The sequence below is a fragment of the Aulostomus chinensis genome, chromosome 23 (genome assembly GCF_037954235.1).
Source record: "Aulostomus chinensis isolate RoL2024-O1b breed Wild chromosome 23, RoL_Achi_v1.0, whole genome shotgun sequence".
Lineage (NCBI taxonomy): Eukaryota > Metazoa > Chordata > Actinopteri > Syngnathiformes > Aulostomidae > Aulostomus > Aulostomus chinensis.
The window spans coordinates 12,486,886-12,504,923 of NC_141342.1; the positions used below are offsets into that span (position 1 = coordinate 12,486,886).

The 18,038-nt window shown below is 42.1% G+C and overlaps 1 protein-coding gene and 1 long non-coding RNA gene across 4 annotated transcripts in view; one reads left to right on the forward strand and one right to left on the reverse strand.

The window, feature by feature from the left end:
* LOC147239632 (alpha-tectorin-like) overlaps positions 1 to 16,905 on the forward strand; it is a 29,520-nt gene extending 12,615 nt beyond the window's left edge. For both annotated transcript variants that reach the window (XM_086194867.1, XM_086194869.1), the window contains 26 exons: positions 599 to 714; positions 1,795 to 2,070; positions 2,170 to 2,265; positions 2,399 to 2,564; positions 4,353 to 4,468; positions 4,626 to 4,904; positions 5,015 to 5,110; positions 5,230 to 5,395; positions 5,718 to 6,118; positions 6,227 to 6,803; positions 6,891 to 7,474; positions 8,074 to 8,626; positions 8,728 to 9,326; positions 9,443 to 9,600; positions 9,732 to 10,132; positions 10,250 to 10,446; positions 10,689 to 11,084; positions 11,196 to 11,479; positions 11,598 to 11,875; positions 12,009 to 12,128; positions 12,998 to 13,182; positions 13,308 to 13,468; positions 15,499 to 15,750; positions 15,921 to 16,080; positions 16,172 to 16,277; positions 16,370 to 16,905. In XM_086194867.1, the coding sequence (XP_086050993.1) occupies positions 599 to 714; positions 1,795 to 2,070; positions 2,170 to 2,265; positions 2,399 to 2,564; positions 4,353 to 4,468; positions 4,626 to 4,904; positions 5,015 to 5,110; positions 5,230 to 5,395; positions 5,718 to 6,118; positions 6,227 to 6,803; positions 6,891 to 7,474; positions 8,074 to 8,626; positions 8,728 to 9,326; positions 9,443 to 9,600; positions 9,732 to 10,132; positions 10,250 to 10,446; positions 10,689 to 11,084; positions 11,196 to 11,479; positions 11,598 to 11,875; positions 12,009 to 12,128; positions 12,998 to 13,182; positions 13,308 to 13,468; positions 15,499 to 15,750; positions 15,921 to 16,080; positions 16,172 to 16,277; positions 16,370 to 16,395 (6,749 nt within the window). In that variant the 3' untranslated portion in view covers positions 16,396 to 16,905. The remainder of the gene's footprint in view (positions 1 to 598; positions 715 to 1,794; positions 2,071 to 2,169; positions 2,266 to 2,398; positions 2,565 to 4,352; positions 4,469 to 4,625; positions 4,905 to 5,014; positions 5,111 to 5,229; positions 5,396 to 5,717; positions 6,119 to 6,226; positions 6,804 to 6,890; positions 7,475 to 8,073; positions 8,627 to 8,727; positions 9,327 to 9,442; positions 9,601 to 9,731; positions 10,133 to 10,249; positions 10,447 to 10,688; positions 11,085 to 11,195; positions 11,480 to 11,597; positions 11,876 to 12,008; positions 12,129 to 12,997; positions 13,183 to 13,307; positions 13,469 to 15,498; positions 15,751 to 15,920; positions 16,081 to 16,171; positions 16,278 to 16,369) is intronic.
* Positions 9,651 to 17,624, reverse strand: LOC147239633 (uncharacterized). 2 transcript variants are annotated; one of them, XR_015111441.1, is made up of 4 exons: positions 17,403 to 17,624; positions 13,032 to 13,504; positions 12,244 to 12,328; positions 9,651 to 10,127 (listed from the first exon to the last, which is right to left on the reverse strand). It is a non-coding gene; the product is annotated as an uncharacterized LOC147239633 (long non-coding RNA). The 2 variants fall into 2 exon arrangements; XR_015111440.1 differs by having other exon boundaries at positions 17,250 to 17,624.
* Positions 17,625 to 18,038: the final 414 nt, after the last annotated feature.

Genomic DNA, 18,038 nt, shown 5'->3' on the forward strand with positions numbered 1-18,038 from the left:
GCAAATCCTCTATTTGAAGAGTTTTAAAGCTGAGCCCAAGTTATGCAGAAAACAGATGAATTGTAATCTGAAGACTAGCAATGATAAATTTCCTGGGAAATTTTGAATGGGTCTGCATGTCACTGTGCGCATCCAGTGTGTGTGGCACAGTCACAGGCCAATGGCAGAAATGGGTCCAACTTAAACTTTTTGCAGTTATCTTACTACACTACACTACACTACACTTCACTACATATCATCATCTGACATTTCTCATCATCAGGGGAAATTATGTTACTATCACGGTTCCCTGAGTGATATTCACTCTTTAAAAAGAACCACACTCACAGCACAGCCTTGTGCTCACCCTGCAAAATTTACTAGTCTAAGCTGCTAAGGAACTTGATGTTTGTCTTAAAATGATTCTTTTTTCAGTGATGTTAAAGGTTACATGTGTTTAAGTTTATGAAAACCAAAAATCAATGACTTGAAATGTCTCCGTTTTATTTTAATAGTTTACTAAACTCCAACCTTAATTTTCAGGTTGTAAAAGAGGGTCAGTATAAAATTGTCTCTCTATTAATGTTTTTATGTGTCTCTTTGTGGTCTTTTATTTTAGGCCCCTTCTATCCAACTATTGGAGAAATAAATCATCGTGAACTCCATGAAAGTTCTCTTCCCATTTCCTTGGCACAGCCTTTTGTCTACTTTGGACGGTCATATAATGAGATATTTGTAAGTGAATTTGCTTTGTGTTTTAAAGATGCAATTTGGAAACAGCCCTTACCTGCTCCAGCTTTACAGGAGGCAGTATTGTACCCAATTTTGATGCACACCCAATGTAGAGTCAATGGAGCGCCTGTGCAAGAGCATCATCTTGTCTGTATCTGTCAAATCTCGTACAGAGGAAATTTATCAGGAGGTCTATACAAGTGCTAAAAACAGTGAATAAGTTCAACAGACAACAGAACAAGGCTTTGCTAGATTTGAGCAAGACTGAAACGCCGACTTAGTCCAAGCAAGACTGCTAATGTTGTGTCCCTGTCCTCACAAGAGATCTCAGTCCAACTTCACGTTTCAGCGCAACATAGCTCTTTCTTACCACTGCTGAAGCAACAACAATCAGTGACTACCATTGTGACTGTCACATCAGGCCATCTGAAAAGATTATCTCCAAAAGTTACAGTTTATTTTGTCATTCTATAAATTTAAAATATATTACAAGAAACAGCCACCATATTTAATTACCAATACAAAAGAAATGGACCACTTAAGACTTCGTGTTTTTCTTCATGTCCTCTTGCTTCATTTCGTGTCACTCCTCTTCTTGGCTTCCTTCCAGGGAGTTTGGACTCCCGATCTGATAAAGGCTGTTTTCCCTGAGCCTCATCCACTATTTTACATGACAAACATATAATCACAATCTCTTAAAGTACTGAGTAGCTTGTAGCCCCCTCCTGCTTGTTGCAGAATGCCAGAGGCTAAAATCACTCCAGGCAGAGAGTGAGTCTCGTGGCAGAATATGTATGACAAAGTACAGGCTGTACCTGAGTGTGAAGCAGTGTATTTCTGCAAAGCCATAAATGGGTAACTTAAGTTTGATACTGATGCTGTTTCTTTTCTGTTGATGGGGATGGTTCTTTTTTTAAATTCTTTTAAATTAAATTTCTTCCAGTCTTCACAAATTTTGTCTTTGAATATATGGAATGGTATGTTTTCTAAAGTAGACCTGCAATGCATCTATTGTATGCAAAGACAAGTAAATATTCTTTGATGTGTTGTGATTCAAAATACTGAGAAGTGCTTTTTGCCCAGGTCAACATCAATGGACATCTGAGCTTTGATGCACCATTGAACATGACCACACCTCAGATGTTCCCCACAGATGGATCCAAAGACATCATTGCTCCATTCTGGACAGATTTAAACAGCATACATGGTGCAGTTTTCGACAACCAATACACCAATGGCAGTGTTCTCCAACAAGCTACAAGTGACATTCAAGAGTACTTCCCAGAGTTGAACTTTACTGCCAGCTGGGTGTTTGTTGCAACATGGTATGTGGTACCATACTATCCAACCAATGAAAGAGTAAGTAATCTTGTTGTAAACACACATTAAATAAACCTGTTTGTTTTCATAGAGTTAACCTCATTATATTCACTCTAAAAGCCTGAGTATTTTTTTCAGGAAACAACTGTGCAGGCAGTGTTGATCTCTGGTGGCCAGGACTCGTTTGTACTGATGAACTTTGGGACAATAGCTTCAACAAATCAAACAGTTCAGGTGAGAGACATTGAAACTATATGCCATGTAGAATAAAATGAATTTTGCCTTGTTGATATCTGAGTGCTGTAATATACAAATGAAAATACGAATGATTTGAAAATACTTTTCTCTGTCTGACATGACTGTCCAGGCTGGATATGACACAATCGGTTCCAGCCACTACTTCTCAATCCCTGGATCATTCTCTGACACTGCAACAGGAAGTAACTCTACTTTCCGCTTGAGCAGCAACGTGAATGTACCTGGACGCTGGGCCTTCCGGATAAATGATGGATCTCTCAGCTGTACTTTCACTGGTATGTTAAGACCACAGGATACACTTGGGTTCTTTAAAAAAGACACACTATTGTACAGTCACTCCATTCCTTAGATATTTTTGCTTATAAATGAATATACGATGATGTTTATCGGCTCATTTCTTGCCAACTCAAATTTTCAAAGTTCATCTGTTTAAAAGAATTTGGTGTTGTCATGTTGACAACATGATGTCACGTAGTCCTGACTGACCACTGCACACACAAAAACATTGTAGGAACAAGGTGAATCGAGGGAAGAAAAACAATGCACATCAGATAAAATAGGATTTTCATCTCATTGAAGACGAGCATTGCACTTAAGAAAACAAATATAATTGAAATTAAAGCTGCAAGCAGCGTTGTTAGGGCCTGAGCCCCCGTGCGGCCGTAGGCCGCGTCCTTGACACTGGCCCGAATCCAATGGTGTAATCGGCAAATCCCTAGGCCTTGTAGTTTAGGAGATACGAGCCTCAGTGCGCTGCACAGTGTGACTGCAGAGCTGAGAGCCGGCCCTTTAAGAGCCCCTCCCTTCTCTGCTCGCTCTCTGCCATCTCTGTCAGAGCTGAGAGCAGAGTTGAGAGCAGAGCTGCCAGCTGGCCCTTTAAGAACCCCTCCCCCGCTGCACTGTGTCTGATCTGTGCTAGAGTGGAGAGAGTGGAGGATTAAGAGAAATGTTGTGTGTAAAAGCTGAATAAGTCAGCATACGTTGGTCAAAAGTCACACAAAATACCATATTTTTGTAGGGATTTTTGTCAGGAATACAGTGGTGTGTTTTTAAAAGCTGTGGAATGTATGGTGTAGATGTGAGAAGCATTTGTTTGAGAGTATGTACCCTGAGAGGACACGCTCTCCCCATAGACTTCCATTGTAAGGCGAAAAGTGTCTCCCCCACTTTGACGGCTCATAAAATCCAAACCGAGTGCGTAGTATATTAACCTTGAACAACTTTTAATCAGCACAGTTGGGAGAGTAATGTGTGAAAGTTTGGAAGCCCTGGCATTTACGGTTTAGGAGGAGATAGATTTTGTTCGGGGCGCAAAATTGTCCAAAATTAGACATTCGTGTCCAAATTGTGGACATCCTGTTACAGTTAGGTCAGGGGTGTGAGTGTATGATTTATCCGTCTTGATGAGACGAGTTCAATGGTGTTTGTCCCATGTCTGTAGGACATTCCTACAGTCTGTGGCGTGGTTTTTTGTGTATGTAGGTGGCGCTATTGAGTAGAGCGCCTCTTTTTTTTAATTATCGAATTTTTCGCCGCACCCGATGTGCTTACCAAATTTGGTGAGTTTTCATGCATGTTTAGGGGGTCAAATTTACTTTTTAATTGGCGAGTGTGACTTCGAAACATAATAGGGTCTTCGCCAGGGACTGGCTCAGGCCCGAAAGATTCTGGTCATCAGAAGAGAACTCTGTAGAGCAGACACGTCTGCCATCGCCAATGTGAAGGAATGCTTTGCTTTGCTATGATAAATGTGTTTGCTACAAACACTTCATAGGTTTATTCTCTGCCCAACTTTACTCATTCGGTTAAATTAGTGAGAATCAGCCTGATAGTTTCATCATAATCCTGCTTGATATTTTACAAACAGATACAGGTGAAAACATAACCTTCCTGATGGAGGTGGTAATACTTTCAATAGTACAAGTTCAACTGTGTTTGTTGGTTCAAACATGGATGTCAAAGGTTACATACAGTGGACTGCTATGGATAACTCTGTTCATTTCCAGAATACTGGCAAAGTTCAAGATGGATGGTCATTCTATTTATTCTTTGTTTGTTTTTAGAAAACCTCTACCCAATTAATGGTGAGACAAGCTCTCGTCATCTCGATGGAAGCTCTCCTCCAGTTGCCCTGGAACAGCCTTTTGTTTATTTTGGACGGTCATATGATCAGATATATGTATGTAAAGTTGTATTTTATTTTATTGTGACTTTCAATGTTGAAGACTTGGAAGAGCATGTGTAATGAAAGAGAAGATTTTTATTGTTCATATTGTCTGCCAAATCACATGAAATGTAATATTTTAGTAACTGAATATTGACAACAACTTTTCCAGGTCAACCACAATGGACATCTGACATTTGATGCATCATATTACCAGTACATACCTTACATGTTCCCAGCACATGAATCCAGAGACATCATTGCTCCATTCTGGACAGATTTAGACCACAGAGAAAATGGTGTGGTTTTCTTCAACCAATACACCAGTGGCTGTGTTCTCCAACAAGCTACAAGTGACATTCAAGAGTACTTCCCAGAGTTGAACTTCAATGCCAGCTGGGTCTTTATTGCAACATGGTATGAGGTGGCATACTTCCTTACCACTGGAACAGTAAGTCAACCTGGATTTTACAGTGAAATGCATAAAATGTTTTCATACAGGATTATTCCTATATTACTGTAGAAACATATTCACACTTAATCCCTGAGTATTTCTTTCAGCAAACAACTGTACAAGCAGTATTGATCTCTGGTGGCCAGTACTCATTTGTAGTGATGAACTATGGGACAATTGCCTCAACATATCACACTGTTCAGGTAAGAACCATTAAAGCTAATAAGCCAAACACAACAAATTAAAATTTTTTAGTGATTTTTCTATTCCTTGTGTAAGTAACCATCATAATTGAGTTTTTCTGTTTTTCTTTAACATCTAGGCTGGATATGACACAATTAATTCCACCAACCATTTCTCAATCCCTGGATCATTCTCAGGTACTGCAACAGGAAGTAACTCTGCTTTCCGCTTGAATAGCAATGTCAATGTACCTGGACGCTGGGCCTTCCGGGTTGATGATGGGCCACTAGGCTGCACCTTCAATGGTATGTTACCCAGATAGCAGTCACATTTGGGCCTCGTTTTGGCCACGTTTGGCATTTCTGGCTCTGATGTGGGCCAAATTTGGGCTGAACTTTAATGACATTAATTGTTATCTGGGGAAGACCACAGGATGAACCGTAATCTTTTTCGATACTTAATTTTACAGTCACTTCATTCCTTTGATATCGAAGTTTGTTGCTTCAATAATAAATTATTTTACATATGATTTTCACCAAATTAGGTCTCACACCAAAACTTAAAAGGATTCATCTGTGAATGGCTTTAATGTTCACTTGGTGATTATTTGCTTTCATCCTTTTCAAGGTGAACCTGTGCAGCAGGGCGACTCATTCTGGAGTGACAGTTCCTGTGCACAGATGTGCACTTGCACATCAGCAGGCCTGCAGTGCCACAGTCAGCCCTGCTCATTTTCACAGATATGCCGTCCTGCTGCCTTTCAATTTTCCTGCCAGACGGTGCAGAGACAAACGTGCACCATAAGTGGTGATCCACACTACTATACCTTTGATGGCACTGTGTTTCACTTCCAGGGGACTTGCACATATGTTCTCTCAGAACAATGTGGTCTTGAGCTGCCCTATTTTAGAGTAGAGGGCACAAATGAGAACAGAGGCAGCACTCATGTCTCTTGGACACGACTGGTGAAAGTTCTTGTCAATGATGAATCAATTGAACTGGTCAAAGGACATCATGGAGAAGCAAAGGTTAGCAATAAAGAATCTTTTCTCTTTGTAATGTGATTAGAAATTTAATTCAATGTGATCAGAAATAGGCCTGTACTTCGACTGACATATTTGCTGCTGTGTTTGCAGGTCAATGGAAGCTTTGTGGCCACTCCACTCTCTCTTAGCAATGGAACCATCCAGGTTTATGAGTCAGGTTTTTCTGTAGTTGTCAGTACTGACTTTGGCTTGGAGGTATCATATGATGCTAACCATTATGTCAGGATCAGTTTACCCTACACTTACCAGAATGCAACATGTGGCCTTTGTGGAAACTTCAACAATCACCCTGAAGATGATTTTCTAACCCGGCACGGCGAGATTGTTACCTCTGATGTGGTTTTTGCCAACAGTTGGGAAGTATCAGGGGAGAACGATGGTGGTTGTGGGGTCCAGTGTGAAGGTCTGGATTGTGCCTCCTGCACTGCCGACCAGACAGCTTTGTACAGCAATGCTGACCATTGTGGAATACTTCAGAACAGCTCTGGAGCTTTTGCTGCTTGCCATTTGCAGCTTCCACCACAAAACTTTGTGGAGAATTGTGTGTATGACTTGTGTGTAGGAGGAGGGTACCAGCCCATTCTGTGCCAAGCTCTATATGTGTATGCACATCAGTGTCAACAGAAGGGTGTACAGCTCCCAAGCTGGAGGAGACAAGGCTTCTGTGGTACATCTGCTCGTCTTTCAAATGTATTTCAAATTATTTTTGTGAATTTAATGTGCATCATGTCAAAATGACCATTTTGTTTTCCAGAAATCTCCTGTCCTTCCAACAGCCACTATGAACCTCAAGGCTCTGGATGTCCGGCTACCTGTGTGAATCCCAATTCCACCCACAACTGCCCTCTTCCCCCCAAAGAGAGTTGTGTCTGTGATTCAGGGTACATCCTTAGTGCTGGGGTCTGCGTCCCTCATGCTGAATGTGGCTGTAGCTTTGAGGGGCGCTACTATCGTTCAGGAGAAACTGTAATACCAGACCAGGACTGTGGGAGACGTTGTACCTGCAGTTCTGGTTCCATGACCTGCCATCGCTATGGTTGTGGCCCTCTTGAATCATGCAGTGTGGAAGAGGGACAAAGAGGATGCAGACCAAACAGCTATGAAACATGCTGGATAAGGGGCCCAGGATATTATCATACTTTTGATGGTGTGACATACCACTACCCTGGGGCATGTCGATTGACCCTTGCCAAAGTGATGGGATTGTCAAGCCACCCCCACTTCATGGTGGCAGCAGAGAAAGTACCCAGAGGCCACCAGGGCTTTTCCAGGGTGCTGAAGTTTGAGGCAGAAGGCACACATGTCTCCATTGAGATGACCGGTACCAGCAAAGTTAAGGTAAGGACCTAGATTACCTTCAAAGGAAGATCATTTGAAAAGTTTTCACACATTGTTTTGGTTGGGTCTGAATCAGTTGCTGAGTTTCTGACTTTGGAGCCTTCCTCTCTTTTTTTCTCTTTCATTTCTCACAGAAAAAATTTAAAACAAACAAAAAATGTTTGGTTCTAACCATGTCAGAACTTTTTGTTATGAGTGCAAGAAAAAGCATATTGTTTCAAAAGAAGGGTGTTTTCTGGATTCGTGCAATTTTTTTAGTTTGTTACTCCCTTTTAGTAGCTACAGTATTATGTGATCTGAACACAGTTTGTATTTGAATTTGTGTTATGTTTATGTCACAATATCACCACATCAGAGTTTGCTTGTTACAAGAGCAAGAGCATCTCTTAAACAAGATTTTGACAGGTTTTTTTTGGTCCACGGCCAAGTACAAAGGCTGGTTTCACAGCCACCAAAATAAACCACATTAAAGGGGTAAAGTAGACCATCCTGAATGAGCCCAACTGAAAGAAAAATACCAGGAAAATTTGTACTAAAAATGATTATCAATGTTCGTAAATGAACTAGAACATATGTAATTGACTTGATGTCCTCTTTAGGTTGATGGTCAGCTCATCAGACCACCATACAGCTCTGCATCCAACAGAATCCACATCTACCACAGCAGCATTCACAGTATCATCCTCCGCACCTCCTTCGGTGTCACTGTACAGACAGTCTGGCCTCACTTTGTGCGTGTCACTGCACCTGGTATCTACAATGGTTCCATTGGTGGGCTCTGTGGTAACTACAACACTGATCCAAACGATGACTTCCAAACACCCAGTGGCATCCTGGTGGACGGCGCTCAAGTTTTTGGAGACAGTTGGAGAGATGGTTCATTGGCGGCACATTGTGTGGAGACTGTGAGCCAAAATTCCACAACAAATTACAATTCTAGTGAGTACTGTGGTATTCTTGATGCACTGGATGGGCCATTTGACCGATGTTGGGCCATGGAGGACCCACAACAGCATGTGGAGGCATGTGATGAGATCATTAGGGCTTCAGCAGATCCAGAATCATCGCTATGTAAGGTCCTGCGAGATTATGCACTGATGTGCCAGATAAGAGGCAATACCATGGGACACTGGAGGAATGTAACTGGGTGTGGTAAGCACTTTCCTTCTATTCAGTTGAGATTAGTTTGATACGCTTCATTATCTTACCTGAATAATATAATTAATAATATTATATATTTGATCTTTCTCCAGAGCAAAGCTGTCCCCCAAACAGCCATTATGAAATCTGTGGCAGCTCCTGTCCGTCCACCTGCCCCAGCCTTTCCTTCCCCTTCTCCTGTGGCACTTTGTGCCAGGAAGGCTGCCAATGTGATGATGGTTTTGTTCTCAATGGTGATCAGTGTGTACCACCAACAGCCTGTGGCTGCTATCACCAAGGAAGCTATCGACAAGGGGGTGAACAATTTTGGGATGGTGAGGAATGTCAGAGCTTCTGTACCTGTGACGGTACAACTGGGACAGTCCACTGTGTCCAAAAGTCCTGTGGTCCCCAGGAGTCCTGCCGTGTGGTGGAGGATGAGTTCGGCTGCCATCCAAACCCTCATGGCTCCTGCTCAGCTTCTGGTGACCCTCACTACCTCACCTTTGATGGCAAAGCCTATGACTTTCAGGGAACATGTCGCTACATTCTGGCAGCCCCCTGCAACACCACTGATGGGCTCCAACAGTTTTCTGTTGAAGCAAAGAATGAAGCATGGCACGGGTCAGCAGTTTCAATCACAGCTGAAGTCTTCGTGAATGTGTGGGGCTATCAAGTGCACATGTCCAGGGAGAGAAATGGTGTGGTACAAGTGAGTACTTTTGGAGCAGACTTTCTTTATCAGATGTAATTCATGGTAAACATTTAATCTAATAAGCACAACAACTTCATCAGTTTACCACTATAATTTAATTTTTTTCCATTTAGGTAAATGGGGTGAACAAAAACACACCCATTGTCTTAGGGGGAGGTCTTGTGTCAATCTATGCCAGTGGTTCTCACACATTTGTCAGTGCTGATTTTGGCCTGGTTGTCAAATATGATGGATGGAGTACAGTGTCCATCTCTGTGCCTTCAAATTACAGGTATATTCCAATCACCCCAAGTCATAAAGCAATATTTTAACATCATAACTGAACGTGTTTTACTCAATCAATAACAACCACTCATCTGATTGACTTTATTGTCACTTTGTTTTAAATATGATCATCCACAGTGGACAAATGTGTGGTCTTTGCGGAAACTTCAACGGAAATCCAAATGATGAGTACCAGACTCCATCAGGAATGACAGTCACCAGTCCATCTGACTTTGGGACAGCTTGGAAAGTGGCGGGCAATTACACCTGCAGTGATGGATGTGGTTCCTCCTGTCCACAATGTATAGATGAGCTACCTGCTCAAGCCCAGTGTGAAGTGATTCAGGGAGCTGATGGCCCCCTCAGCTTCTGCCATGAGCAGGTGGACCCATCGCCATATTTCAACGACTGTGTGTTTGATGTGTGCATCACTGGAAATGGAGGCCAGGATCTTCTGTGCAGGGCAGTTGAGGCATATGTCAGTGCCTGTCAGTCTGCTAATGTCCGAATCTATCCTTGGAGACAGAACACCACCTGCAGTGAGTGAACCAATGTGTTCATCAGTTGGTATACAAATATATCTAACAGCTATCAGAAAAGAGCGAATCAACATCATCAACCCTCAACATCCATCATTTGTCCCCACAATTATTTAGGACTTGACTGTCCAGAAAACAGCCATTATGAGCTGTGTGGCACCGACTGCGGACACACCTGTGCCAGCAGTGTTGATGCCACCTGTGAGCAGGTTTGCTCAGAAGGATGTTTCTGTGATGAAGGTTTTCTTAGGAGTGGGACCAGGTGTGTCCCTGTGGAAAGGTGTGGCTGCCAATTTGATGGCTTTTACTATGATGTAAGTTGAATCCCTGTAGAGACATTTCTTTTCTTTGTAATTTTCCATACCGTAAAAATGAATAAGTATGAACTTAAGTGTATTTGTGTACAATTTAAATTAACTTGATTACATATATTTGGTTTTCAAAAATTATGGAGTGCAACAATAACAATGTTCTGTTCCTTAAGTTGCATTTTTGTTCTACTTATGAATCAGATGCAGGAATTAATTATTTTTAATACCTCTATCAACTGCTACAGGCTGGTGAATCATTCTGGACTGATGGGTGTTCTCAGCAATGTGAATGCCATGCTCCCAATGACCTGCGCTGTTCTCCTGCATCTTGCTCCCCTGCACAAGAGTGCACCATCAAAAATGGCCAGCTGGGTTGTTTTGGCACTATGTCTACTTGCACTGTTTGGGGGGACCCACATTACGTCAGCTTCGATGGGGCACTGGCTCATTTCCAGGGCACATGCTCTTACATCGTCACAGAGAGTGTGAGCCATGGCACCAACGAAACCCAGTTTCAGGTTGTAGCAACTAACAATCACCGTGGCAACAACCGTGTGTCATTTGTATCAGCAGTAGATGTATACCTCTCTAATGAGCTAGAAAATACACACATCTGGATTGGACCTAACAAAGTAGTAAAGGTACGGTCAACTCTTCATGTACTTCATTGTATGCTACTTCTGATATTTGTTTGATGTAAAAAGGCTTATAATGTGAACCCCCCCCCCCCATTTTCTCCTTCATCCTCCCAGGTAAATGACACCAAGGTGTCTCTTCCCACCACTGCAGGAACCTTAGCTCAGGTGCTAAGGCAGGGAAGCTACATTGTGGTTGATGCCATTGACATTGTAGTCCAGTTTGATGGTCAGAGTACTTTGCTGGTCAAAATTGGCCAAAACCATGAAAACAGAGTGACCGGGATGTGTGGTAACTTCAACAGTGACCCCACAGATGACAAAGTCCTGCCCAATGGAACATTGGCACAAGATGACAATGAGTTTGGAGACAGCTGGAAGGCACCCACAAGTCTACCAGGGTGAGCTGCCAAGTCACTACAGAAAGAATACGGTCTTGTTTGGTTTCACTACTCCATACATTATGTACACTACATTTTCTACTCTCCCATTTCAAGTAATGTGTGATGTCTCATCTAGATGTGGATCCACTGATGATAGGACAGATGATGGATCAAACAATTGTCCCCTCCTGGAACAATACTCAGAGCTCTGTGGCGTCATCACCAACTCGAGTGGCCCATTCAGTTCTTGTCACCAGCACACCGACCCCCAGCTATTTTTCACTTCCTGTGTCTATGATCTCTGCCTTTACTCTTTGGCCAATGGCATGCTTTGCTCTGCTGTCTCAGCCTATGAGAGCACCTGCTCTGGTTTAGGGTTGAACATTCCAGAGTGGCGCTCTGCTCTGCAATGTGGTATGTTTGCTCTCATCTTAAGAGACCCAAGATAACACAGAACAATAAATCTTTAGTCTAATCAGCTTAAGGTTGCTCTACTTCGTTTTATATTCATCGCTCATCATCTCATGTTTTCACCACAATTCAACAGCTGAGTCAGACCCCTGTGAACACCTGGACTGCACAGAATATGAGTGGTGTGGTGAGAAGCATGGAGTTTATGGCTGCTTCTGTGATGAGCGCCACCATCAGACCAACAATGAGAGCTACGGTGAGGGAAGTTGTTTCTCCCGTTATACCAATGCATAAATGTAATCAGTGATGAGGTGCAGGAAGTCTTTAAGTATGATGAGTGAAAGAGTCCAGAGCTGCGTGTTCATTCAAACCTCTGCAGATGATCCAGAGTGCAGCAGTCTTATCTGGACTTTTAACTGTCCCCCACTGGTCAAACTTCGGTTACAACGCAGGAAACTGCAAAAAAAAAAGAAGAAAAAAAGTAACACTATTTCTGCTTAGCTGTCATTACGTGCTGTCACTTGCACATCGCGCATTTTACTGCAACATACACTACTCAAGCTTCTGATGTGTGGGTTCCCACTTAGAGGAAGAGTTTCAATAAAACGTGTGGAGGAGTCTTTTTCATGTCCAGAGTGTGAGGTAGGGCCTAAGTTATTTGTATATAAGCTTGTTCTTTTTGAAAACAACTGTTTTTGCTTGATTTAGGAATGTAATTGAGCTCCCTAGCACTAGCATTCTATGTGGACACTGTTTCTACCATATCACTTTGTGTGGCTAGATTAAGCTGACAATAATACCCTGTTGTGATTAATTAAACCTGCTGGCCAGCAGTAGCATCAATGTTGTGTTACCAGATTTAATGATATGTGTGGGGACAAATTAAGATGATCTAGGTTTATGATAATAAACAAAATAATATTAAAATACCTAGAATAATAATTTGGGTTGAGTGTTTTGGTGGTGTTCAGTTTATATTCTCTAAAAATAGCTGCCTACAGCCGCGAGAGACAACTTTAATGAGAAGGGTATTTAATAATTAAAAAATCAGTTTGCATAAACAATAGTCACAGACTTGCAAAGGAAAAATGACATCACTCTTTAAAATTTCTGTCTCTGTCATAGACTCATTCATCTCATGTGAGGGTAGTTCCGGCACCATGTCTGTGTCCCGCTGCCAGCTGTTTGAGGCAGGCTTCCCCTCCAGCTCTCTCCATCTCCAGGACGAGTCCTGCAATGGCACCCTCCAGGATGGACGCCTGGTGTTCCACTTCAACAATGATGACCAGCTATGTGGGACAGTTCTCATGGTATAGTCCATAGAGGACAGTGTTATCAAGTCTGGATGACATTGTTAAGATCATTTTTTTTCAGACCATCTCATATCGACAGTGTTATCAATCACTTGCTAACTATTTCTTTTTTCTGATTGAAGAGCAATGGAACCCATTTTATGTACAAGAACACCATCCAGAATGAGAAGGACCCTGGTGAAGGTTTGATCAGCCGCCACAGTAGCATCCACTTGAGTTTCTCCTGTGAATACTCTCTGACCCAGGCTGTGTCCATGGATGTGGGCATCAACTCTGTGGAGAGGTGACTTAGTAGCTCATCTGAATGTTTAGTTGGTTCCTGTTAATAAATAAAACAGTAGAATAACTTTTTTCTTTTTCACAAAAAATGCATATTGTACATCAAGTTCCAGTGGGGCAAAAAAGTATTTCGTCAACCACCAATTGTGCAAGTTTCCCCACTTGAAAAGATGAGAGAGGCCTGTAATTTTCATCATAGGTACGCTTCACCTTGTATGAGAGACAGAACGAGGGAAAAAAATTCAGAAAGTCACAGTCTGATTTTTAAAGAACTTGAAAGTTATGGTGGAAAAAGTATTTGGTCAACAACAAAAGTTCATCTCAATACTTTGTTATATACCCTTTGTTGGCAATGACAGAGGTCAAATGTTTTCTTTAAGCCTTCAGAAGGTTTTCACACACTGTTGCTGGTATGTTGGCCCGTTCCTCCATGTAGATCTCTAGAGCAGTGATGTTTTGGAGCTTTTGCTGGGCAACACAGACTTTCAACTCCCTCCAAAGTGTTTCCCTGGGGTTGAGATCTGGAGACTGGCTATGCCACTCCAGGACCTTGAAATGTTTCTTACAAAGCCACTCCTTCATTGCCTTGGCGGTGTGTTTGGGATCACTGTCATGCTGAAAGACCCAGCCACGTTTCATTTTCAATGCCCTTAATGGAAGGGGGTTTTCACTCAAAATCTCATGATATATGGCCCCATTCATTCGTTCCTTCAGTTGTCCTGGTTCCTCTGCAGAAAAATAGACCCAAAGCATGACATTTCCACCCCCACGCTTCACAGTAGGTATGGTGTTCTTTGGATGCAACTCAGCATTCTTTCTCCTCCTCTCAAGCAAACTTCAGACAGGCCTGGACATGTACTGGCTTGAGCAGGGGGACACGTCTGGCTCTGCAGGATTTGAGTCCCTGGCGGCGTAGTGTGTTACTGGTGGTAGCCTTTGTTACTTTGGTCCCAGCTCTCTGCTGGTCATTCCCTTGGTTCCCTCATGTGGTTCTGGATTTTTGCTCACCATTCTTGTGATCATTTTGACCTAACGAGGTGAGATCTTGCGTAGAGCCCCAGATCGAGGGAGATTATCAGTGGTCTTTTATGGCTTCCATTTTCTAATAATTGCTCCCACAGTAGATTTCTCCACACCAAGCTGCTTACCGATTGCAGATTCAGTCTTCCAGCCTGGTGCAGGTCTACAGTTTTGTATTTAGTGTCCTTTGACAGCTCTTTGGTCTTGGCCGTAGTGGAGTTTGGACTGTGACGATTTGAGGTTGTGTTTTATACTGATAACGGTTTCGAACAGGTGCCATTGATATGGGTAACGAGTGGAGGACAGAGGAGCCTCTTAAAGAAGTTACAGGTCTGTGACAGCCAGAAATCGTGCTTGTTTGGAGGTGACCAAATACTTATTTTACAGAGGAATTTTCCAATTCATTAAAAATTCTACATTGTGATTTTCTGGATTCTTTTTCCTCATTCTGTCTCTCATAGTTAAAGTGTACCAATGATGAAAATTACAGGCCTCAGAATTTGTACAATTGGTGGCTGACTAAATACTTTTTTGCCCCTCTGTAGAACATTCCCATGGAAAAAGTAGAATGTTTGTTTTAACTGTTGTCCTTTACAATATCAGTACATTATCATCTGCACCTTTTGCAGTTCAGTGTGTAGGGGCACCAGTGGAACTACCTGCTGCTCACAACATTCTTACATAATATTGTGCACCATCATTAATCAACCCTTTAAGAAACAAGCAGGATGAAAATAATTATAGCCTGTTCCTGTTCTATGGGTTAATACTAATAAATGTCAGAGAAAAAAACACTTTCAGAAAAAAGTTATTCAAAGGAACATGGACAACAAAAATAGAATGTATCAAGTTCACCAGAAACTGTCCAGCCTCAGATAGTTTCTCAATTTAATATTTTCCTCATGTCACTTTAGGGGCTCTGTAGCGAGGCCTTAAAGAGTCCAATTTTGAAGTTATTGAAAGTCTAAGATTAAATGTGTCTTTAATGTTTAGTTGTATTCTGTTTGTCTGTAGCGTGGTGAAGAAGCACCTTCCATCAGGCCAAGGACAGTACAACATCAGAATGATGCCCTATCAGGACAGTGGCTTCAACTCACCCCTCACCAGTGTCAATAACATGGAAATGGAATTGGACCAGAGGTTGTATATTAAGGTGTGGACAGAAGGAGTTGATGACTCAGAGATCTCAACAGTTCTGGACTCTTGCTGGGCCACGCCTGTCAACATCGCCAACCACCCTGTCCGCTGGAACCTCATCTCTGAAGGGTAAAGGAGCTCTTGCAGTTTCTGTTGGCTGACTAACCTCTTGTGCTTAGTTAGCCAAGTCGGAAAAATGAATTCTATTTTTTTCCTCTTTCTCTCATAATGTAATCCTCTGACTTCATGATCTTCTGCCTGCTAACCCTTGGTGTCCTACCATCTCCTCGGTCTTACAGGTGTGCAAACCCTAAAGACGGCACAGTAGAGATGATCCAGAATGGCATCTCCACCACGGCACGTTTCTCTTTCAGGATGTTCACCTTTACTGACCATTCATCCATCTACCTGCACTGCTCTGTCCACTTGTGTCTTTTGAACCAAAACAACTGCTGCCCTGTAAGTACAGTACCACTCTGTGTGTGTAGTGAGATGACATAGATCACCACCAAAAGCATCAGCACAAACCTGTGGTGTTGTTTCTTGGTAGCGATGCCACCCAGGCTCCCACGTCAGACGTCGGAGGGCTGTATCATACCATGACTCTGCAGCCTTGTCACTAGGACCACTAGCCCTGACGCTACGTAGCCCTGGAGGTAAAACTCCCTCATGTTTTCCCAACTTCGGCACTCTTGTTCATGCAAACTCGATCAATCCATTATGTCTAACTGTGGTTCTTTTCTTGCAGACAGTGAAATGAGAGCAGTACCTTAGGACCCTTGAGCTCACTGCTTACCCTGCTTGTTGGTTTGGTCACAGCCCAAAATCTCAATAGATCTCAAAGAATATTCTTTCATTGTGTACTGTATAAGCTCAATGAGAAAAACATCTCTGGAATTGTTCCTTGAGCTGCATTTTTTGTATTTATAATAAGGTGAAGAGTAAAGCTTCCACAGAGCTCCCACTAATTTGATTTTGATTGTTGTCATTTAGTGTCTTTACATATTTAAGCTTGGATGATGGTATAGATATTATAGACAGTTTCTTTAAATTTGCTTACTGATGGGAAAAATTGATATTTTTTGTTTGTTGTTTTTGAAATTCTCTTTCTGATATTCTCACATATAGCACATGTGAAGAGTTTAGAGCCAATTGGCTTGTTTTTTCAAAGTGTGAAATCAGATAAATGACTAAATAATTGCATATAGCAGGCATGTGATGTGATTAATGTGATGAATGTTAAGTGAATGCCGGTAATTACTTGGAAAATAAAATATTTCTTTTCAAAACATATTGCCTCCATTTATTTTATACAAATTATAAGGTGAATTCTCAGAAGTGGTGAGTGAAGGCAGACCAGGGGCCTCATGTATCAACGCGGTTTACGCAAGAAAAACTTGCGTACGCCAGGATTGACGCGAAAAGTTCGTCGATTCTTGCGCTGTTTCACACCAACTCCGGAGGCGCCGTAGAAGTTGGCGGAAGGCAGATTCTTGCGTTAACTGCACTGGTCGGTGCTGCACGTCGGCAATATTATTGTTTTATTTAAATGGCTGATTCTGTGTATGATGTGACATCTGTGGCAAAGCAGGTGGAAAAGAGGCGAAAGAAATGGAGTTGGCACTTACCCTCCAGGCTCTCGGAGTCAGCGTGGGTGGGGGCGACAAAGTTTTTACAATTAAAACAAAACAATTATTCAACTAAAACATTGAAATGTCAATTCTAATATGTTCATATACTCAAAACAGACGGGGCAACCAAAGGTGGGCAAGTTAGCTTACCGTTTCTAGGTGATACGTCGTGTTTGTCGTGGAGCTGTGACATGAAAACAGTTGTTTGCAAACTTTGCATTCGACTTTTTTTTCCATTATCTCTTTTCATGAAATGCTGCCACACTGCAGATGTCTTTGACATGGTGGGCGAGGACTGACTTTAAATAAAACCGTCAAAATTAAATATACATTCATCAAACCACCAGACGTTAGCCTGCGAGTACCCTTCAGTCTTTCTCTCAAGCGGCTCGGGCTAGTCCAAAATAGCAAAAACAAGGGGGTGTTCAAAGGGTTACTTTTCAATTTGTTTGTAATTCTGTAACAGAGTTTATGTAAATTATGGCTCAGTTTCATCAGACAGGTGATCCCAACATGAAATCTCTCTGCTGTAGGAATTTTTCAACAAGTCATCATTAGTCAATCAGAAGGACCCACAGAGTCTATATTGCGCTGTTCAAAATCTGGAGAGGACACCTTCCAGTTGGTTCAAAAGAATTTATTCAGATTAACAGGAAAGAATCCAGAGCTCTGGAGATCGTCTTCCCCTATGCTGGAGTCTGCATACGCAGATGCGTTGGGGCAAGAAGTCCAACGATCTAACTATCTTCTCCAGTTTTTATGTGTTACAGGGGAGGTGCTTACGTG